This window comes from Talpa occidentalis, unplaced genomic scaffold (assembly GCF_014898055.3).
Source record: "Talpa occidentalis isolate TD23 unplaced genomic scaffold, MPIMG_talOcc4v2.1 talOcc4.10, whole genome shotgun sequence".
NCBI lineage: Eukaryota > Metazoa > Chordata > Mammalia > Eulipotyphla > Talpidae > Talpa > Talpa occidentalis.
Window position 1 is genome coordinate 57,922,793 of NW_023600993.1, and position 22,658 is coordinate 57,945,450.

At 40.7% G+C, this 22,658-nt stretch overlaps 1 protein-coding gene and 1 pseudogene across 11 annotated transcripts in view; one reads left to right on the top strand and one right to left on the bottom strand.

The window, feature by feature from the left end:
• Positions 1–22,658, bottom strand: part of PKD1L1 (polycystin 1 like 1, transient receptor potential channel interacting) — a 181,015-nt gene that overhangs the window by 72,423 nt on the left and 85,934 nt on the right. For 9 of the 11 annotated variants that reach the window (XM_037501593.2, XM_054695721.1, XM_054695734.1 and 6 more), the window contains 7 exons: positions 11,157–11,346; positions 10,351–10,407; positions 6,204–6,416; positions 4,938–5,180; positions 3,482–3,592; positions 3,212–3,369; positions 1,962–2,062 (listed from right to left, as the gene is read on the bottom strand). In XM_037501593.2, coding sequence (XP_037357490.1) covers positions 1,962–2,062; positions 3,212–3,369; positions 3,482–3,592; positions 4,938–5,180; positions 6,204–6,416; positions 10,351–10,407; positions 11,157–11,346 — 1,073 coding nt within the window. The remainder of the gene's footprint in view (positions 1–1,961; positions 2,063–3,211; positions 3,370–3,481; positions 3,593–4,937; positions 5,181–6,203; positions 6,417–10,350; positions 10,408–11,156; positions 11,347–22,658) is intronic. The other 2 variants (XM_054695727.1, XM_054695739.1) reach the window with 2 other exon arrangements.
• Positions 11,494–22,598, top strand: LOC119237528 (probable ATP-dependent RNA helicase DDX52; annotated as a pseudogene).

Consider the following 22,658-nt stretch of genomic DNA (forward strand, 5'->3'; position numbering starts at 1 on the left):
TTAAAAAACAGAATCTGCATCAACAGAGATAGCATATATCGTGTACAAAGCAGCAAGACTGAGAAAGAGTGAGACAGGCTGGTCTTTACTGAAGAATGCCAGCTAACTGGTGGGGCTAGAAAACCACCATTGCAGCCTGCTATGCATCAGTGATGGGGTGAAAGTTCACGGGGAGGGCAATGCTCACTGGGTTCACAAGTATTACCCAAATACTACAAAGGGAGAACATTCCATTAAAATGGAGAGATTGGCTGACCCATTTGCCACACTTAGCCTGGCTGATGGAGTATCCTTCAAGTGAGTCCCAGGGCAAGTTAGGGCTAAGTAGGCAGGTTCAGGAACAGTGCCAGCAGGGACTATGGAAAAGACAAAGGCTTTTGCCCTTCGAAGATAAGGGCAGAGAAATCCAGAAGGGCTAATGAGGACAGTAAACGTTCAGGCTAAATTTTAAAGCTAATGAGGACAGTAAATCCTAAGAGGTGCTAAAGAAAACAGACTCCAGAAATGAGGTCAGAAAGTTCAGGAGAACTAAAAAAGCAAGGATAGTAACCCCTGAGAAAATAAGACCTTAAGGTAAAAGGAGAAACTCTAAGATAAGAGCTGGAAAAATGGGCAAATCTGTCTGGAAGAGTATGGCCACTAAAAAAAAACAATCACAAAGTAGAATGATAACATTTTAGAATAGAGAAAAGTTTTAATATTCCCCAGAAATGGACAAATAACAGCTTCTTTGCCCCTCCCAGGTACAGCACACCTAGAAGTCCTTGCTTTCTTCCTTTAAATAAATTGTTCTTTACTTTCCTGAATAAAGTTTGCTTCTCTCTGCTTACTTATCTAAAACATCTGCGAATTCCTTTTTAAGACTTTGTGGGATAAGAGCCCTGGTGGTTCAAAGGCTAAATTAATAGCACACACCAGCTTCACAAGCACCTGGGTACTAAGTCCAGTCACGAGGAATCAATCATGCAAGCTCAGAATGTGGCACACTAAAAAAATCACTACTTGGACTCATTAAATACCTCAATGTCATGAAAATAAAAAGGCAAAAAATGTACTAGTTTTAAAAGGACCACAAAAATGTGACAATAAAATGCATATGTGAACTTTGACTTAATCCTGAATGACAACTATCAGAAGCTCTAGAAGGCATTGAGGATTATCACTAGCCTGCAACTGTGGTCTGAGAGCAGGTGACATTCTGAGGTGACACTGACTATTTAGTCCCAGGTGTGTTACTAAGTTGTGTAGGATTGTGTGCTCATTTTTATGAGATGGAGTTAGATATTTAGGGCTTGAGTGTCAGGATGTCTGAAACTTTCTCTCTAATGATTCACCCTCCCCTCATAACTCCCCTCCCACTCACACATGCACCCGTGAGCACACAGAGTGTACAGTGTGGTGTGGGTCCCTTGCCCACTCTCAGCCCCAATTTCTTGGCTTTGGGGAGGACAGAGAATCAGGACCTCTGCAGTCAAGGCTGCCCATGAGGAGGTGAGGACTGATGGGTCCTGTGAGTAGCAGGGAGAGTGTCACAGCCTCCAACTGCAGCAAATGTAGCAAACAGGACAGATAAACCTAAGGTGCTGTAAGAGCAGCAGCCTGGGAAATTCCTGTGGGTGAGGGAAGGCCACAGAAGGTGGCAACATGTGGCTCTGGAGACCAGAATGGCTGGGGTGTGTGTGGGGGGGTGTCCCACAGGCTAAGATGACAGGGGAACAAAGGCAGGGAGGAACCTTGGGGAACAGATTCGGAGCAAGGAGACATGGGAGGGCCTGACAGTGACGCACCCCCTACCACTGTGTAACCAGAGGCAGAGTGCCCCAGAGTCCGCTGACTCTGAAACAGCCAGATGTTTTTTGTCATGGATAAGAGAAAGCACTGCTAGGCAATCAAATCTTACAGTTGAAGTTCCCATTACACAAAAACAGACCTGAAAATCCGAAGAGCTCACATGCACTGACCTTTCTGTGAAAGAGCAGGTAGATAAATATGTACAATGTTCTCATCCCAAAAGTAGATCTGTTTCACAAGAAAATTAGAAGGCGTAGGTTTCTCAGAGAATCTAGGAGATAAAAACACACTAGTGATATATAGGTTGATATTTTTTTCCCCTCAGAGATTTTAATTTTACAGTTTTGTGCAAATATTTTCACTCCTGAGAGGCCAGTTGGCTCTAAAAGGGGCCACTGTGCAATGGACAGTGGTGGAGGGTTATTTGTGCCTTGGTGGTGGGGGTTGTCTGATAACACACATCTGAAGAGGTGTGAACCTGTACCACTAAACCACACAACGTTGTAAGCCAACATTACCTCAATTTAAAAAAAAATTAAAAATAGAAGGGGCTGCTCTGCTTTATCCATAGCATCAGAGATCTTCCAGCAAGAACTCCTACATGACACATTCAATCCTCATTTTATTAAAATAATCAGCTCTGAGTGGCCGGGGTGGGCCCTAGAGCAGTCTGTGATAGTGGTGAGTTGTGGGAACAGGCAGATGAAGGAAGGTAGCTAAACTCAGAAACTGTTCAGACCCAATTTACTGTTTGGTGTGTGACTTAAATAAATTAAAATCCAAGGTTTTTAATCAAATAGACATGTTTCAAACATTTATGTTCAGATGGTGGAATGACCAAAGGGTACACATTGTGTGGCTCTCACCTGACATGAGAGACACCCAGCATAGATGCCACCTAGACCAAAGCAGTGGAATGATCAAAATCTTAGTCAGATGGACATTGTTAAAGTATGATGCCAAAGAATCCTTTCAATATTCATTTAGTTAGCCTTTCTATGTAATTAAGTCATAAAATGGGGCTGACCCAAATCTTGCAAAATCGTATTACTGAGAAAGATGCATTTATCAGTCTCCTCAGATAATTGTTTACACATTTTTTTTCCATTGAAAAAAATTTGAAAAGCAGTCTTGGCCCAGATCTACACTGTGAAAGAGAATTAGATTCCTAAATGAATACAGCTGTATCACTCCTGACACTTTAGCTATTGCTCACTCCAATCAACTTAATAGGCAGGAATTCAATCTCAAAAAAACAAAGTAGGGAAGTTTATTCCCTGAAAAATAGACTGTATAACATAATTTCATTAGACAATGAGCCTCATGACTGCATTAAATACTCAGCTTTACTCACTAATTTTCAGGAGTGACAGCCCTTATTTCAGCCTCCTTCCATTGTAGCCTCCACCCCACAACATACCTTACCAGCAACAAGACCGGGAAAGCTTTTGCAATGGGCTTAGAAAATTCTATCCTTATATGTAGAGATTCCAGGGGATTTTCACAATGCCCAGTGAACTGATGAAAATTCACTTTATCCCGAAGCAACACAAATGTCATTTTATTTCTCCCATTATCCTGTCATTAAATGGAGAACAAGTTAAGCAAGATTTGCTTCTGGAAAAGTCAATGTGTGAAAACTGGCACAGACACCCAAATGAGGCGCGATAACCTGGAAGCCTGTCCTTACCGGGCTGTCCTCCTCCCCAAACTCCACCATTATGGGCTCCCTCAGCCGCCAGCTGCTGATGGGCCTCCTGCTGGAGCAGTTGTGCAGGGAGAGGGCCACCACTGGGCCAACCTTAGGAGACAAAGAGACCAGCAGAGCAGGTGACTTAGTGAGAGAAGCAGGAGACCAAGGCCCAGTGATGCTCCTACCGCAGTTACACACAATCATGAGCTAGGTGGTGCAGGGTAACACAGACTATCAGCACATCTTACTGGTCAGAAGGGCAGGATTTGGGGGGAGTGTAGTGCTTTTTGTATTATTCTTATTCAAGTGGAAAAAAAATTAAGTTTTTAAAAATTCTTTATTTCTTACTTTAAAAACCTATACAAAAGAAATATATCCGCTCAGTGTAATACCATGTAGTCAGAGAAATCATATTTGGGGAAATATTTCAGGTTTGAAATATTTTCAATGCACTGGAAAGACAATTTATATTCTATGTTTTTTGCATGAAACTTCCCAAAGTCACTAAAATTCCTTGATTGACATCATTTTAATAGACTATGTATAGATTATCAGGTTTTTTTTTTTTTTTAATAAGCAGTGGACTATAACCCTCTGATGAACATTTAGGTCCATTCTATTTGGGTATTTGTAAATGTTGCATTGAATGAATGAGTGAATGAATGAATGAATGAATACATCTTTCTTGTTTCTTCACTGTCAGTTCCTATAGTGTAACACTGGGGTTTGAAGCTCTTCATGTCTGCGACAAAGAACTTCTCAGTAAAAGTCCACACCAGGCTGCCTCCCACACTAGACAGTCACAGCATTAAATCTTTTAAAGACTAGCACTTCTTAAATTTCAAAAAACAATTTAATTTATGTTTCTTTATTGCTTATTAGATGGAATTATTTTCGTCTACTGAAGTAATTTCTATTTCCCTAAAAATGACTGCTTTTTTGAGCATTTTTTGGACCAAAGTAAGTTGTGCATCTTGAATTTGTACATTTGTTCATCAGACACTAATTGGGTGCCGAGAGCTCCAGAGCAGGGCTGAGGGAGAGAACATGCAGAGAGCAGTGTTCTCTGCCACAGCTCTGGTGCTCCAGGGATCCTGCAGGTGGTTTCCAATTGGAGAAGGTGAAGCAGATATTCACAGAATTACCAGGTGCTGGCACCAGCTACATGCGGTCTGTGCCACGTACTCTAATCTAGTCATGCCCCTGACTCTCTGACAATGGATTAAAACACTATAGGAAATAGGAAGCGGTCAACTTATCAGATACTAGGATACTCAGTTTTGCTGATGCTCTCTTCCAAGATAATTAGAGAATAGTTCTAAGTTGTTGCTCTCTTACAATTGAGTTGCAAGTGTAAGCTTGCACCCCCAACACCTTTTTTTTAATCATCAAATCCAATATGTGCACAGTTGAGGTGGTCACTAGAGGGGATGGATTGCCTGTCAAGCTGTACCTGACCAGGTGCTGCTCTCCCCGGATATGGATTCTTCTTGAAGATCATGAGCTGGCTGGCATAGCATAGGCTCTGCGTTTCTGCCCCAGCAGGAGTCTGCCCAGCCATGTGTGCAGGTAAATGCACCTGGACGGAGCCCACACTCTGCACAGACCTCTGAAAGTCACAATGAAGTTGTGCACAGACCTCCATCAGCCCAGTGCTGACGTGCAGTCCAGGCTCCTTTTTCAAACAGAGGTAGCCCTGAAATGGAGCATGAGCTGTCAAATGTCACAGTGCAGGTGGGACAGTTGTCTGGAATCCAGAACAAGGGAAGAGGTGGGAATAATTGAAAAACTAGCCAGTTGCAAATGAATTTGGATTCATTTGCCTGAGCAAAGATTTTGATAGAAAGATATGAATGTCAAATAATAGTAAGACACAAACTGTGTTCTTTCATCTTGACACAGCTTTTGTGACACATTACTCATTTTGTGATAATTGCTATGCTTCTTGAGATTTGCTCCTCCATCCAAAGAGAGCTGGAATGCCATGTATATTTTAATAACATGTGGACTTGACAGTGCCTTAGGGATTAGTTCAGGGTGGGTATTACATGTGCAGCAGTTTCTAGATGTACTAAATGCCAAGTTATGATTGCTATTATTGGATTCATACAGAACATTTATTTATTTTCTAGCTTCCCGAATATCATAGTTCAATGAACCATCAGGTCTAGATGGAAAGGCAGATAATGGGTAGGACAAAGAAGACAAAGCCTATATTTATTACTTCTTGGAAGCACTGGTCATCTCATAAGGTGGAAAAAGAAAAATTTTAGAAAATTTCCCATAGTTGCTGCAGCAGAAATAAATGATATAAACTTAATATTTTGTTAGCAGTTCTATATCATCAGGATTGCTTTTTATAATGCTTTTTATAAAAACCATTGGCATTATTCCACTTCATTCCTCAATAAACATTAGATGCCCCGAAAAATGATATTTCTGAGTCAAAAAATATCCCAGACATCCCAAATGAAAATCTACCATAATATAAAAGGATGGAACAGAAGCAAAGTCCCAACTTTATGTTACATTATGCCCATGAAATACTTAAAATTCAAACCAAAAATTTCCAGAAACCAAACCACCAGTCGGAATAATTAATACAGTACTTTAAGAAAAATTAAATTTTTGGTTTTGAAACACAATTACAAATAGATGTGACATTCTGGGCAAGGGGAATAACTGTGTTATTACTAATGGAGAAAAAAGGACAACTTACTACCAGTAAGTCCAAGATGACTTTAGTTCCTTCTTCCCTTAGGTAGTCTGCGTTCCTTGATTTCTCTTGGTCAGAGACTTCTAGTACCCCGGTTACAAGGAGGATGAGCTCACTCACCCATCTTTTATCCACCACAAACCTTCCCAAAGGCCAGCTTCTCTCTAGCAGTGTCTGGGAGTGTTTGAGGATGAGGACTGCGCTCCTAAAGCTTAACTACATGTAAAAAATCAAGTAAATGAAATATTTCATGAATAAAAATGTAGATACTCTTGCCTTTTTCATAGTATCTAGAAATTAACAATACTGCTCAGGAAGCGGATGAGTGATGTGGATTCAAGTCTGGCTTTGGACACTGACTGACTATTGGCCAGCTTCACAGGTAATAATTTGCTCACTTGATATTTAGTTTCCTGACATGTAAAATGAGCCAAAGAAAAATAAATGCTCTCTAACAGCCCTTTATGCTAAGGTACTACTTATTTTGAACACCAACAACCATTTCACAATTCCCTTCACTGCTGTCTGTAGCCTTCTCTCCTTCCTTTGCCCATGTACATTCTGCTCTCAGCCACACAAACCTCCTTACAGCTCCAAAACAATTGAGGCCTTTCCCTGATCCATATAAAGTACCTTCCCTGCAATGTCTTTATCCTGTCTTTGCTAAAAAGTCCTACTTCAATCTTTTTCTAAATTCTTAGTATGGCTCATTTTCAAAAACAGAGAGAATAGTATAGTAGCATAGCATACCCATCAGCCCACTGTTGTGATCAGAATTCATTGGCAATAGTTTTTCTATTCCCCAATCAACTACTAAAATTTAGTTACTTATTTGTTTGTTGTCTTTATTTATTTATTTATTTATTTTACTTCAGGCCTTCCTGAAGGCTTAATTCTAAAAAAAACTGCAAGGCCTGATTGATCGATACCAGCATATCCCTAAAAAATATTTAAAAGTAAAAGTCAAGCATCATTTCTATGAGTATTTTAAGTATATATTGATGACAGATAAGAAATTTTTTCTAAATACATGCCCACAATGCTAATATCACATCTAACAGAATCAATCATGATTTTTCCCTCCTTATCTTTTAAAACTGATTTCAAATATCCACCAAAGTGAGTTGCACCATTGTCTCTGTTCCCATAGAATATTGTCATTCTCCTAATTATAGGACTTAACATATTTACTGAAGTACAGCTGTTTCCACATTTCCTTCATCTACCAGTGCCTGAGAGATAAGATAGCCTTTTCTTTCCTTCTGCCTGAACAGCTCCTAGCAGCTGTTAAATAAATGCTTGTCCAACTAAATGAAATTAAGATTCTATTTTCTGATGGTCATGCTTGTTTAATCAAAACATGGCATAACTATTTCTAAAATCAAACTCTTTCACCATCAATAAAATTAAACAGTCTGGAAATACTAGTAGAGGCCTCACACAGAGGTAAGATTGTCAAAAGATACTCAAATTGAAAGAATAATCTTTTATCTAAACTGAAACAAATGCTTTTTAAAGAGCATATCAGGCTTTTTAAAATCACATGCTAAAAAAAAAAAACAAAACACACACACATACACAGTGCGGTTTGTACAATGTTTTTAACCAAAACTATAAGAAGTGGTTACTTTGAAATGAAAATAATGTTTAGTTTTATCTACCACTCTAAGGTGATAACCATGGGGAAAGAGATGCTTGGCTTTCACCAAATTCATCTTCCTTATTCTTGTGTGTGTTCATTGGTGGGAAGTTATCAATAATTCCAATTCCCAGGGCCTCCCCGGTGGTGCAGCGGTTGAGTGCTGGGTTGCGAAGCTGTCCACAGCCTCTGCAGCACCAGTTCGATCCCTGGCTGCTCTCCGGCCACCGAACGAGGGTCCCACATGGTGCGCAGACCTCTCCTGCTGCCCGCTGCTCCCCTCAGCAGTGTACTTCGGTTCTTCTGCCTGCTCTGCTCCCCTCAGCAGTGTACTTCGGTTCTTCTGCCTGCCTGCTCTGCTCTGGCTCTGGTGAATTCTCTCACCCTCCTACGCTTCTGACTGTACCCAGTGCTTGTATAATAAATAAATAAAATAAATCTTTAAAAAAAATAAAGAATTCCAATTCCCAGAACCCAAGAGTCCATCTGGGGTCTTGTAACAGGTTCTCCAAGGGCATCATGATTGCAGTAAGAAATTGCACTTCCAGGCCATATTAGTAGCAAAGGATACAGCTCTCCATGATCTGTCCTCCAACTTATAAAGACAGGGGTAATGTTGGAGGGCCTGGATGAAAGGAGTTGGTGCCCCTGAATCCCCATAGAATGCTGTCTGCTTAACACCTGCAGGTGAGGATGGAGCACAGACTTGGATTTCAGGAACTATGTATTACGGCAACATTTACCCAATATAGTTTGAGATCTTAGGAGGTTAGTCTCAAGTTGTAAGGCAGATGTACAGAAAATAGTTACAAACCAAAGGTCTTAGTGTACGACAGCAAAGTCAAGTGCAGGTTTGTGCTGAATAAAATAAACTCTGCCTTCAGAATTTTTAGCAGTTCACAGAGAAGGTGGTATATGAATCTTATCTGGACTAAAAAATACTGTTTTGTCAGTGGAAGGAAGCGTTAAAACTATTCCACAAGTGACATGACCAGGTGTCTTTTATATGAAGATAGCTCTGGCAGAGAAATGGGACAGGCCAGCCCCTTTCTTGTGGTTGTTGCAGTGACGCAATTCAAGAGGATGCCAACAGACATGACTTGGGCAGGAAGGAAAATGGGAGTGCCTGTCATCCCCGTCTCTCTTCGATCCTTATTTCCTTCCTTTATCCCTTCCTTCCCTCCTCCCTTCTTTCCTCTTTCCCTTCCACCTTCCCTCCCTTTGTTCCTGCTTTCCTGCCTTCCCATCTACCTTCCTTCCACAGCTGCCATGTGCGCTGTGTTAGTGTCACAGTGATAGCTATATGGTGAACAAGAAAGGAAGATCCCTGCCATCACTGGATCTATGTTCCAATGAGGGCAGGGAGTGAGGCAACAGAGGATGAAGGGAGGTAATGGTGAAAGTCTGAAAGAGGATAAACCAGGTGACAGGAGGAGAGACTGTCTTTAGATTGAGGATCACAGACTTCTCTGAAAAAGGGATGCATTGCACTGATGGAATGTAGTCTCCCTGCTGTCCAGTGGGCCGAGGGCCATGCAGAGGTTGGGGAAGGATCAACTAGCCAGACTCTGGGCCTGAACAACTAAGGGGTATAGAAGGGGAAGGAAAACAGAGAGGAAGGAGCAAATCATGTAAGCCACTGTGAGGTTCTGGATTTGCTTCCATGGCATGGAAGCAATTGAGTGACATTAACCAATTAAGGATCTGAATATGACCTTTGACTGCTATGTGTGCATTGTCCAACAGCAAGAGAGGAGGCTGGGAAGACAGAGAAATGACATGTGCTCAGCTTAGAGCAGGAGAATAAAGGTGCGCAAAGCAGGGAGGATGATAGGGAGGGACTCTCTGGGGTCTCCTCTCATTTCCCCATGAACAGAGGAATGAGAACATCAGCTGGAGACTTGAGAAAGAGAAGGGGTGAAGATGGGGAAGTCTAATGCTATGGATGAACAGTAAAGAACAATTCCCTGACCAAAAGTATTCACAGCATAAATGCTTGGTTTAATCTGTTTCCACTTTAGGTTTTCAAATATCATCCTGAAAAAGTTCTTCACCAGTGATTTAAGATGGGCAATGCTGTTCTAATAAATTCTTGTCAGAAAATCATATTTTTTTAAAGATTTATTTATTTATGCATACAAGAGCTGGAGCGCAGGCCAGAGATGGGGGGGCGGGGCTCTGTGAGAGAGGATTCACCAAAGACAGAGCAGGGAACAGAACACAGAACAGGCAGACTGACGCTGAGGGGAGCAGCAAGTGAGTCAGGAGAGGTCTGCTGCACCATTTGGGTTTCTCCCTGGCCGGCCAGGGATCAAACTCATGTTGCAGAGGCTGTGGATTGCTTCATAGTGTGGTGCTTAACCCCTTGAGCCACCAAGGAGACCCAGAAAATCATATTTCTAATCTTAGTGTTGAAATGTAACTGCAAAGTATATTCTTCAAGAACTGATAAAGGTCCCTGTAATTCTACAAAGAAGCAGGAAAATATACTTAGAAAGAAATAGCACTTACCTTATTAGGAAAGTGGATGAGTTCCCTCAATATAAGAATAGAATCAATCATTTCTTCCTGGCCAGAAGAAACATGCAAGCAAATAAAAAGGAAAAAAAAAATAGGGAAAGTTAGTTATCTAGTTTAAAGCTGCATACTTCGGTTTGTTCATATAGACAGAGAATAGATTGCATGTTTTTAAGCTAAGAGACTAATGGGATACAACATTCATTAAGGCCATCCCCTCCTCAGTCTCAAGTTTTTATCACTAGTGTTGCATCTCTGCTCTGGCCATCCATTAGACATTCAGCCACATCCCACACAACATCAGGGAATTGACAAGAGGGAAGAGGAAATGGGAAACTTTGGAAAAGGGTAAGAGAGAATGATAGAGGAAGAAAGTATTGCAATGAAGTATGTATTCTCTTTGAGGCAGATGTTCTGTAATGACATTTACAAGACAGGCATTCCAGGTGCTGTGAACAACGACATTTGAATGTATGGTCATTTATTTAAAAGTTGCACATCATCATAACCTGAACAATATCAGATTGCATTTACATAATTTTTACTTCCAGAAACATGAGCAGAGAGATCTGTAGTCATTGGCTTGTATCAGTCTCTCTTTTATAAACCAGCAGCAATACCAGTGAAACATGAGCAGTCAAGAGCAGCCAGCCACACCATGCATCAGAGCCAAGCTGGCTAGCCCACCTGGTCTCATTTCTTTACTAAACATGACCATTTGCTGGTGAGCCAACCAATCAGATGCCCAACCTTTCTGGTCCAGATTTATAGATGCTGAACTAGCATGGCTCTTATCGTACCTGCAAAGCTAATCTGCAGACTGTAGAAATGAATGCATCCTGTATTTGTGACCATTGACCACAGGACAGATTTCTGTTCTCCTTAGTCCAACGACTCAGGATTTTTGTGATCATCATGATATAGTTCCTGATTTCTGTATAACTTCCCATCAGCTGGAGGGTAGATAGGTTTCTCAGGCTGGAATTATATCTGAGGAAATAGAAGATTTAGCATGATTGTTCCAAGAAATTGGAAAACTTTTCAGTGACCCTATTAAGAGTGGAGTGGCATTTGTTATACAAATGTTTTTCGGGTGGTTCAGGGCAGAATGACACAGAAGGAAGTTGTTCTACGCAGATGAAAGTCATATATAGTGAGGTATGATGTAAACATTCTATAAAACAACCACTTTGTCAGAACTGAAGTAGGCATTAGATGCATACTGAATGATACAAAAATATCAATTCAAGTGAAGGAAAGTAGTGCAAACATAGCTATTGGCTGAAGGGTCAGAGCTTTCTAACAAGCAGAGTTGGTAGTTAGCATTCAAACCACAATAAAGTAGACACCCACACTGTATATGGATGGCATACAATTATAATGGTTGATACACCATGACACAGTTGGGTTTGTCCTGGAAATATAAGGGTGATTCAAGCATAAAAATCAATCAATACCACATTAATACCATATGACTAGCCACATGATCATTTCGCAGATCTAGCTAAAGCATTTGACAAACTCCAGCAACATTTCATAATAAATATGCACAAAATTCTAGAAATACAAGTGAACTTCTTCAACATGATAAAGGAACAAGACTAAGGATATCCCTACTTGCCACTTCTATCCAGTATGAAACTGGGTGTCTGACCAGGACAATTAAGCAAGAAAAAGAAATGAAAGTGTTCCAGATTAGAAGGAAGAAGTAAAACTCTATTTGCAGATGACATGAATTTATCCATAGAAAATCCTAAGGAATGCATTAAAGAACAGTGAGATCTAATAAATGAGCTCAGCAATATTGTAGGATGTATGATCAATACATAAAAATAAACTGATATCTATATACTAGTAATAAAAACTCCCCCAAAACAAATTAAGAAAAAAATCCATTTGTAATAACATTAAGAATAAAATACTTGTTAAATTTAACAAAAAAAAAAAGTTCAACACTGAGGACTATAAGACAGTGCTGAAAGAAGTTATATTATAAATAAATGGAAAAACCTGGTTCACAGATAGGAAAATTTCATATCGCCCATATAGCAATACGTCCAAAAGTGATCTACAGATTCAATGCTATCCTTAGTAAAATCCCAGGTGGCATATATATATACATATACATACATATACATACATATATATATATATATATATATATACACACACACACACACACACACACACACACACACACAATTATTATTACCAGGAAATCCAAAATAACCAAAGAAATCTTGAAAAGGAAGAGCAGAGTTAGTGGATTCTTGCCTCCCAATTTCAAAATTTACTGTGAAGATACTGTTATTAAGGCAGTATGGTGCTGGTATAAAGATAGTCCCACAGATCAATGGGATAACATCAAGAACTTATCAGGACCTTCAGAATGAGGAGAAAAAAGAAAAGAACCTAATTGAACCAAAAAGACAGCAGAACAAGAAAAAGGAGGAAGAAGATGACTTCAGAAATTACTTCTCAAGAATAAGCCTCTACTACGTGGTAGAGATCATCTGTGGAAAGCAAAAATTGAAGATAAAAAAGTTTAGAGAGAGTAAACTAACTTCAGCAAAGTTGGGACATCTCAGAAAGGAAAAGATAAACTTCTGGAATAAACACAAAATTCGAACTGAAGGAACTGATCTTCCTGACACAATTGCTACATTTCAGCAACTTGACCAGGGATACAAAGTCAATTTTTGACTGCTTCAGAATATTCTAGATATAGACTACTAGGCCAATCCGAATACAAACCATTCCAGTTGAGCTCCATGGTGGAAAACTTCTGGCTTCTGTTCCTACTGGATCTGTAAAGATTTGAACTTTTCACTTTCCCACTTTAATACAGATGAAAAAACTAACAAACACAAGCTTCAGGGCCCTCGTTATACTGCCACCACTTGCCAGTCACGTTCACCAAGAGTTAGTAAAAATGTCTGAGGGCACAGGATTCAGGAGCCACATGACCCATAAAGTAGCAGTGGTAGCCAAGAAATCTGGACCCAAATCATCTAAGAAGTTGATATCTTTGTCACTATTCCAAATTGACTAATCTATTTATTAAAGCAAGATTCTCTAGGAATAGACTTGAAAATGTTAACAGACTGTTTTAAAATGGTAAAACTGGTTTTGGAGACCCTTTGGCTTCCATTTCCTAGTTGGCATATCCCACAAGGTTAGAAGAGCAATGTTCAGCGCAACTTGTGTGTATGAAGCTGAACAAATTCAGTCTAGACAATGTCATCACTGTAGCCACTGGAGCAAGGAGACTGGAGAACAAAAACTTCTCTTTACTGCATCTGAGATTGAGAAAGCTCTGGCCCTGAGAGAACTCATTAAAAAAAGTCTAGCCACCTGTTCTTGTTTTTGTTCATTCAACTGAAAGGGATAAAGATCTTTTTCATTAGCTCATTTATGAAGGTATTAATGTGGATGCTATTCATGAAAACAGAATGAAGCAACAGAGAGGTAACACAGTCCACAACTTCAGAGCTGGAATAATTTGGGTTCTTATTTGCCCAGCTTTACTTATTTGCCCTCTGCCCAGCAGAAGGATTTATTTTAAAGGTATGATCAACTGTCATTTTCCAGCTAGTTCAATGGACTATATCTACATGACAAGTCAAACTGGAAGAACAGGGCACAAAGACGAAATTGCTAAATTTTTCACAAAAGAAGATAAATCATTATTAAGAAACATCGTCAATGTTATAAGGCAGGTCTGATGTCCTATACCAGGATATAAATGATTTCCAAAGATTACTAAGCCAACAAAAGAAAATGAAGATTAAGAAGGAAGAACATTCGAGGGGGGCGGAGCAACATGGCGGCGAGGAGACGCTGCGAGTAAGATCTCCCATTAAAAAAAGTTAATAGGGAGGAAAAGCGGCAGGTCCCAGTGAGAACCGGGACACGGAAGATAAACAGGTGACGCCAGCAAACTGCCCTAAGAAGAAAGTGGCCATAAAAGAGGACTAGAAGGGAGGGAAGCGCAGAACCCTGCTCCCTTCCCCCGCCCACAGAGGCGGCACTCTCCGACCCGCAGAGAGGAAGAAAACAACAAACCAAAACGGCCCACAAGAACAAACGAAGCAGCAAGCGGGACTGGGAGTGGAAAGGAACTATTGCAGCCACCACACCCCGTGAACGGGAGCTGAGGCGAACCCTGCAGGATTCGCTGTGGCGGTGAGCGAACGGCTCCGGGCGCCATTAGAAAAGAACAAAGACCCCGGGAGACGCGCACACAGCCCGGGCTGCCGGTAAGCTGGCGCGGAAACGCAGCGCGCTCAGGGAGCTTGAAAAGCAAGTGCAGACCAGAATCGCGGCTGCCCAGGTACCCGCGCCTGCAACCTAGGCTTGCGGGGAGACGACCTAGGCTTGTGGGGAGACGCGCGGAGGTCCTCACTGAGGTGAAGGTCCCTCCCTGAGTGAGCAGGAACCAGGCACCCAGGCACGGGAGCAGTGCAAAAGGCGCCATTCCCGCGCCACAGAACTGGGCTACAGCCCGCGTCCTGGAACTGAGGGCTTTGAACTGAGACCCGGGGCACGAAAATTCGGGGCGTGGGTTCTCCACGACGGTGGGGCACAAGGCAGACACAGCACCCCAAAGCTGTTGAGGTGTACCCTACCATTCCCGCTCTGTTCCCTGTCCCACGGGGTGGGGGGGACGAAAAACAGCCCCCCAAGGACAATAGGAGAGATCTCTGGCGCCACCTAGTGACCAGGAAAAAAAAAGTCACTAACACCCCATAGAACAGGAAATTTCTTAAGACTGCTTGAAAAGGGCAGAACGCTTCTGCAGTGGCCAGCCGGGAAGTTATTCCACGCCAGGCCCCTTCCGACCAGCAGTCTGAGCCCACAGAGGGAGCAGGCACCCACGTCCGGGGCAGACCGGGTGCGCAGAAGAGTGTGCCTGAAACCGGAGGCGCAGGGACTGCATCCCGCTTTGCCATTTGAGAACAGGGACATTTCTTCAGTAAAAACTGCCTAAAACCAGCAGAAAGCTCCCCCAGAAGGCAGAGATGGCTCCTGGAAGAGCCAGAGGGGAGCAGAGAAGTTCACCCAAGATGCCAGTCAGTCCGAGCATCACAGTGTCCCAACGCATATGACAAATTAGAAAACAGACAGTAAGGAGTAGAAGAACCACACGCAACCTAACAACTCCTCAGGAAAGAAGCACACCACAAAAAGAAAACCACTCCCCAGATTGCAACGACAGCAACTTGGAAGAACTTCTGAGCCTTCAGAAAGAGAATTTAAAATTGCCATGATTAAAAAAGTGATAGATCAGAAGAAGGAAATTGAGTCCCTAAAGAGGGAAAACAATGGTCAGAAGAATGAAATTGAGTCCCTAAAGAGGGAAGTAAAAGAAGTGCAGGAGATCAAAGAATTAATGGAGGAACTAAAGAACTCTGGGAAAAGCAAGGAAAGCAGAATAGATGAAATGGAAGAACGAATAAGTTCTCTTGAAGACACAGAAATAAAAAGAACCAAAACAGAAAAGGAAAGAGAAGTACGAAGGAAAAACAATGAAGAAAGACTTCGGGAACTATCTGACTCCATGAGGAAAGGAAATATAAGAGTTATAGGAATTCCAGAAGGAGAGGAGAGAGATGTAGGAACAGAGAAAATATTCATGGATATAATTGAAGAGAACTTCCCAAATGAGAAGAAGGAGCTGAAAATTGATATACAAGAAGCAAGAAGAACACCAAACTTCCACGACGAAAGGAAAAACACAGCAAGACACATAATAGTAAAGCTCCCAAGAATCCAGGACAAGGAAAAAATAATGAAGCTGACAAGAGGGAAGAAACAGATAACATTCAAAGGAAAACCAATCAGGCTGACATCAGACTTCTCTGAAGAAACACTACGGGCAAGGAGAGAGTGGAGGGACATAGTCAACAGACTCCAAGAAAACAGATGCCAAGCAAGAATACTCTATCCCGCAAAGCTCTCTTTCCTCCATGAAGAAAGAATATGGACCTTCCCAGACAAAGAGAAACTCCGGAATTTCATTGCGACTAAACCCCCACTCCAAAAAATACTACAAGGAATCCTAAAGCCAGAACCTCAGAGGGACGAATAACAACGAAAGAAGACCAAAAAAAAAAAAAAGTTATTAAAAGAATAAATAAATAAAATCAAAGGAAAGACAAACATAATGGCAAATACAGATGCTAACATATCAATATTAACTCTAAATGTAAATGGACTAAACTCTTCAATAAAAAGACACAGAGTTGCAGCCTGGATTAAGAAACAAAACCCAACCTTTTGCTGTCTCCAGGAAACACATTTAGCTACAAAAGATAAAAATAGGCTCAAAGTCAAAGGATGGAAAACAATCCTACAAGCAAATGGGCCAAAAAAGAAAGCAGGAACAGCTATACTTATATCAGATAAAACAGACTTCAAACTCAAAAAAATAAAAAGAGACCCCAATGGTCACTACATTATGATTAAGGGGACAATATTTCAAGAAGAAATAACACTCATTAACATATACTCACCAAACGAAAGAGCACCAAAATATATCAGACAACTGTTGTCCTCTCTGAAAACAGACATCAGAGAAAACACATACGTAGTGGGAGACTTCAACACACCACTATCAACAATGGATAGATCAACAAGACAAAAAATAAGTAAAGAAACTAAAGCTCTAAATAAGGACCTAGAGCATTTGGGCTTAACAGACATCTATAGAACACTAAACCCCAAAAAAACGGAGTACACATTTTTCTCAAGCGCACACGGATCATTCTCCAGGATCGATCACATACTGGGGCACAAGACAAACATCAACAGATACACCAAGATTGAAATCATACCAACCATCTTTTCTGACCACGAAGGCATCAAACTAGAAATAAATCATAAAAAGAAGGCAAGGAACTATCCTACCTCATGGAGATTAAAAGCCACACTACTGGAAGACCACTGGACTAATGAGGAGATCAAAGAAGAAATTAAAAAATTCTTTGAATTGAATGACAAGGAGGACACCAATATCCTAAATGTATGGGATGCAGCAAAAGCAGTAATAAGAGGAAAATATATAGCAATAGAAGCTCACATCAAAAAACAAGAAAGAACTCAAAGAAACAACCTAATCTCGAAGCTCAAAGATCTAGAAAAAGAACAACAAAAAAACCCCAAATCCAGTAGAAGAAAAGAAATAATAAAAACCAAAGCAGAAATAAATGAAATTGAAACTTAAAAAACAATCCCAAAGATCAATGAAACCAAGAGCTGGTTCTTTGAAAAAATAAATAAAATAGACAAACCCCTAGCCAGGCTCACAAAGGAAAAAAGGGAGAAAGCACAAATACACAGGATCATAAATGAAAGAGGAGAAATCACAACGGACACAGCAGAAATCAAAAGAATAATCAGTAACTACTATGAACAGTTATATGGAAACAAGTTCAACAATCTAGAGGAGATGGACAAATTCCTATAACTCTACAACCACCCAAAGCTAGATAAAGAAGAAATAGAACACCTAAACAGACCAATTACAAGCAGCGAAATTGAAATGGTAATCAAAAACCTCCCCAAAAACAAAAGCCCAGGACCTGATGGATTTACAAATGAATTCTACCAAACATTCAGAGACGAATTAGTGCCTATCCTTCACAAACTCTTCCAAAAAATTGAGAAGGAAGGGACAATACCAAACACGTTCTATGAAGCCAATATTACACTAATACCAAAACCGAATAAGGACAACACAAAAAAGGAAAACTATAGGCCAATCTCCCTAATGAACACTGATGCAAAAATCCTCAATAAAATTTTAGCTATCAGAATCCAACAATGTATCCATAAGATAATTCACCACGACCAAGTTGGATTCATTCCAGGGGCACAAGGATGGTTTAACATCCGAAAATCAATCAACGTTATCCAACACATCAACAAAAAGAAATATAAAAACCATATGATAATATCAATAGATGCTGAGAAAGCTTTCGACAAAGTGCAACACCCATTCATGATAAAAGCCCTTGAAATTCTTGGGATACAAGGAACATACCTCAACATCATAAAGGCCATCTATGACAAGCCAACAGCCAGTATCATTCTCAATGGTGAAAAGCTGAAAGCAATTCCATTAAGATCTGGAACAAGACAAGGATGTCCACTCTCACCACTGCTTTTCAATATAATACTGGAAGTCCTAGCCAGAGCAATAAGACAAGAGAAAGACATCCAAGGAATCCAAATAGGAAAAGAAGAAGTCAAACTATCACTATTTGCAGATGATATGATAATATACTTAGAGAACCCCAAAATCTCCACAGAAAAACTAATTCAACTCATCAATCAGTTCAGTAAAGTGGCAGGATACAAAATCAACACGCAAAAGTCAGTAGCCTTCCTATACACAAACAATAAATCTGAAGAAGAAGAAATCAAAAAAACCACCCCTTTTATTATTGAAACAAAAAAAATCAAATATTTGGGAATAAATCTAACAAAAGAGGTAAAGGACCTATACAAAGAAAACTATAAAACACTGTTAAAAGAAATAGAAGAAGACACAAAGAAATGGAAAGACATCCCCTGCTCATGGAATGGAAGAATAAACATTATTAAAATGGCCATCCTACCAAAAGCAATATACAGATTCAATGCTATTCCAATCAAAATCTCAATGGCATTCTTCAAAGAAATAGAACAATTATTGATGAAATTCATATGGAATCACCAAAAACCCCGAATAGCCAAAGCTCTACTGAAAAAAAAAGAAGGAAATGGAGGCATCAAACTCCCAGACTTCAAACTATACTACAAAGCCATAATCATCAAAACTGCATGGTATTGGAACAAGAACAGACATACAGACCAATGGAATCGAATAGAAAATCCAGAAATAAACCCACAGATTTATGGTCAACTAATCTTTGACAAAGGAGCAAAGACTATGCATTGGAGCAAAGAAAGTTTGTTCAATAAATGGTGCTGGGAAAACTGGGTCGCTACATGCAAAAGAATGAAGCTTGACCACTACCTCACACCATACACAAAAATCAACTCAAAATGGATTAAAGAACTAGACATAAGACCTGAAACCATAAAATACATAGAAGGAAATATAGGCGAAACACTACGGGATTTGCACATCAAAGACATCTTTACAGACACATCACCCAAAGCAGTGATAGTGAAGACAAAGATAAACAGATGGGACTACATCAAATTAAAGAGCTTCTGCACAGCAAAAGAGACAATAACAAAAACAAAGAGAAACCCCACCAACTGGGAGAACATTTTTGCACCCAACACTAATGATAAAGGACTGATCACAAAAATCTGCAAAGAGCTGATGAGACTCAGCAACAACAAAGAAAATAATCCAGTCAAAAAATGGGCAGAAGAGCTAAAAAGAAACTTCTCTGAAGAGGAAATGCAAATGGCCAACAGACATATGAAAAAATGTTCAACATCACTTGCAATCAGGGAAATGCAAATCAAAACTACCATGAGATACCATCTCACACCAGTGAGAATGGCACATATTAAAAAAACTAGCAACAACAAATGTTGGCGAGGATGTGGAGAAAAAGGAACTCTTGTGCACTGTTGGTGGGAGTGCAAACTGGTCCAACCATTATGGAGAGCTGTGTGGAGATTTCTGGACCTACTAAACATAGAGCTTCCATATGATCCAGCAATTCCACTCCTAGGTATTTACCCAAAGGACACAGAAACATCAATTCCAAAGAGCACCTGCACCCCTATGTTTATAGCAGCACTGTTTACAATAGCTAAGCTTTGGAAACAACCCAAATGCCCAAAAGTAGATGACTGGATCAAGAAGATGTGGTACATATATACCATGGAATATTACTCAGCATTCAAAAAAGATAAACACATGCAATTTGCAGCAACATGGATGGCGCTGGAAGGGATCATGGTCAGCGAAATAAGCCAAAAAGAAAAAGAAAAATACCAGATGGTCTCACTCATAGCAGGAATCTAGAAAACTTAAATAAGGGACCAGGAAAATGAATATAAGAAAGTGAAAATCAAAATCAACAAAAAACTATGAACCAGAGACACTTTTTGGGGGGGGGCGGGAGGGGAAGGATTGGGGTCAGAATGGGTCGTTTGCAATTGTATGGGGGAATATAAAAATAAAATTTAAGATTAAAAAAAAAAAAAAAAAAAAGAAGGAAGAACATTCATAGAGTACCAAAATATTTCTCAGAAAACGTTAATAAAGGGGAAAGGGCCATGGGTCAAAATGTAACAGGGTGGTCCCCAGGAAAGGGGGAGGTTCCCTGCTGCAGTCCTACCAATAAGCATTTTTTATACAGATCCAACATCGCCATTCCTCCATTGTTAGGGTCCCATCCAGGATCTCTCTCTGGGACAACAACCTCCGGCTCTGGGGACTGCCTATCCTGTTGGTGGAGACGGTCAGCCTCCTCCCTGGCTTTCCTGAATACCATCCTCTGCTCATCCAGCGTTAATAAAGTATGCAGCATGGACTGTATATCTGCCCAGTTAGGGCGGAGGGAGACAAAGATAGAGGCAAACAAGTTCGCCATTCATGGTTGCAATTTTTTTTCCAGCAAAGCTAACTTGTCACATTTTCTCTCCCCTTGATACCAACATGGCATACAAATAGTGGTAGTAATTTTGCTACTTATCTTAGAGTCTGTTTTTGCATAACTTACATAGGGATTTTGCCTGTTTTAACAAAAAAATTGGACGTGAGTTTGATTGTGTGGCTTTGTGTGGAGTTCTTCCAAAAAGTTGAAAAAGACCTGAACCAAGAAGAGGAGAACCTGTTTGCCTTGTTTGTAGGGTTCCAGAGACCTCCAAAGAAGGTGAGGAAGCTTGCCTCCATTGGCAGGACTGGACAACCCGGCCAACGAAAATGCCCTGGTACCCTCGAGAAGAGGAAAGCCCAGGAGTCTGATGAGACCAACTTTATACCTGAAGCCTACATGGACTGGATGCCACCGGTTCGCTCTGATCCTGTGTGGAGTATTTCAACAAAGCCAGCTAAAAATTGCTGTTAGTTATTTTCTGCCCTGTGATTTTATGCAAAAATAGGAAAAATGGTTTAAAAGTAAATTTAATTTGCAAATTTTTGCTATGCTGTTAAAGTTTGGGATCAAGGTTGAGAAAATTCGTTTTTGCATAAGTTGAACCATTTTAACATTTTTTCCCTGTGATTTTGATATATTTGCTATCTTGTTTTAGCCAATGCTCCAACTTTTTTTTCTTTTGGCTTGGATAATGGGCTATTTTTAAGTAATGAAACTGTCATACTGGACATTCATGGACAATGCTGCTGACTAATTGTTGCTTCTCTTACACACATTGGAACCCTGAAAAAAGACTGTCTCCTAAGACTACACCCTGAGATCTGTGCCACCATAGATATGGTGGAATAAAAATTAAAAGGGGGGATTGTAACAGGGTGGTCCCCAGGAAAGGGGGAGGTTCCCTGCCCCACCCAAGGGAGGGTGGAGCTGAGCAGGAAGAGGAGAAGCAGAAGAAGGGACTGAGGAAGGAAGCAGGATGGATCCAGGAGACCTGGAGGAGGCGCGTGGAGCCTAGAGACATGTGAAGAAGCTGCGCTTGTCTTTTGGTCGTGGACGGGGTGACACAGATGTGGGTGAGACCCATGGGGAGGTGACAATGGCAGCTTTTATCTTGATGTTGATTTTGCTCTTTTCCTTCCGGGCTTGTCTGGTTGTTTCTGACTCTTTTCTGTGGGTCCCCACTGGAAGATGCTTTAGACTTGTGGCAGGCTTTGGGGCCTTGCTTTGGGCCGATCCCATATGGATGGAGTTTTACCCACGAGGGGACGGGTAACTTTGGGTGCTTCATTTAGAAACTAGACTCTTTGCCTTACCTGTATTGTTTCCTAGTTTTTATTAAAGTTTCTTCCCATTAAAGTGTCATATGTTTTGTGTTGATGAGGCGGATGGCAGAACCCATTTAGAATAGGCAGGTTTGCGGGGTTTGGGCTGCCCCTCTCCCTGTCCTATAACAAAAACAGTCAAGTAGCTCTTGAAGACAAAAGCTAAAAACTTTTTTAAAGACTCCATAAGAAATATGTTTATGATTCCAACAAAAACAAAGCACACTAAGAACAGAGAAAGTGCTTTATGGGCCCTGAGGTACTTGCACAAATACCACTCAATTTGATTTGGCAAGATGGTAATGGCAAGACTCTGGCAATCTCTTGTTATCAGGATCTGAGTTCCTAGGAGCCAATGCTACCTCTACTGTGTTGCTGACGTGGGAAGGGGAACCTCCAAGGGTGCCTC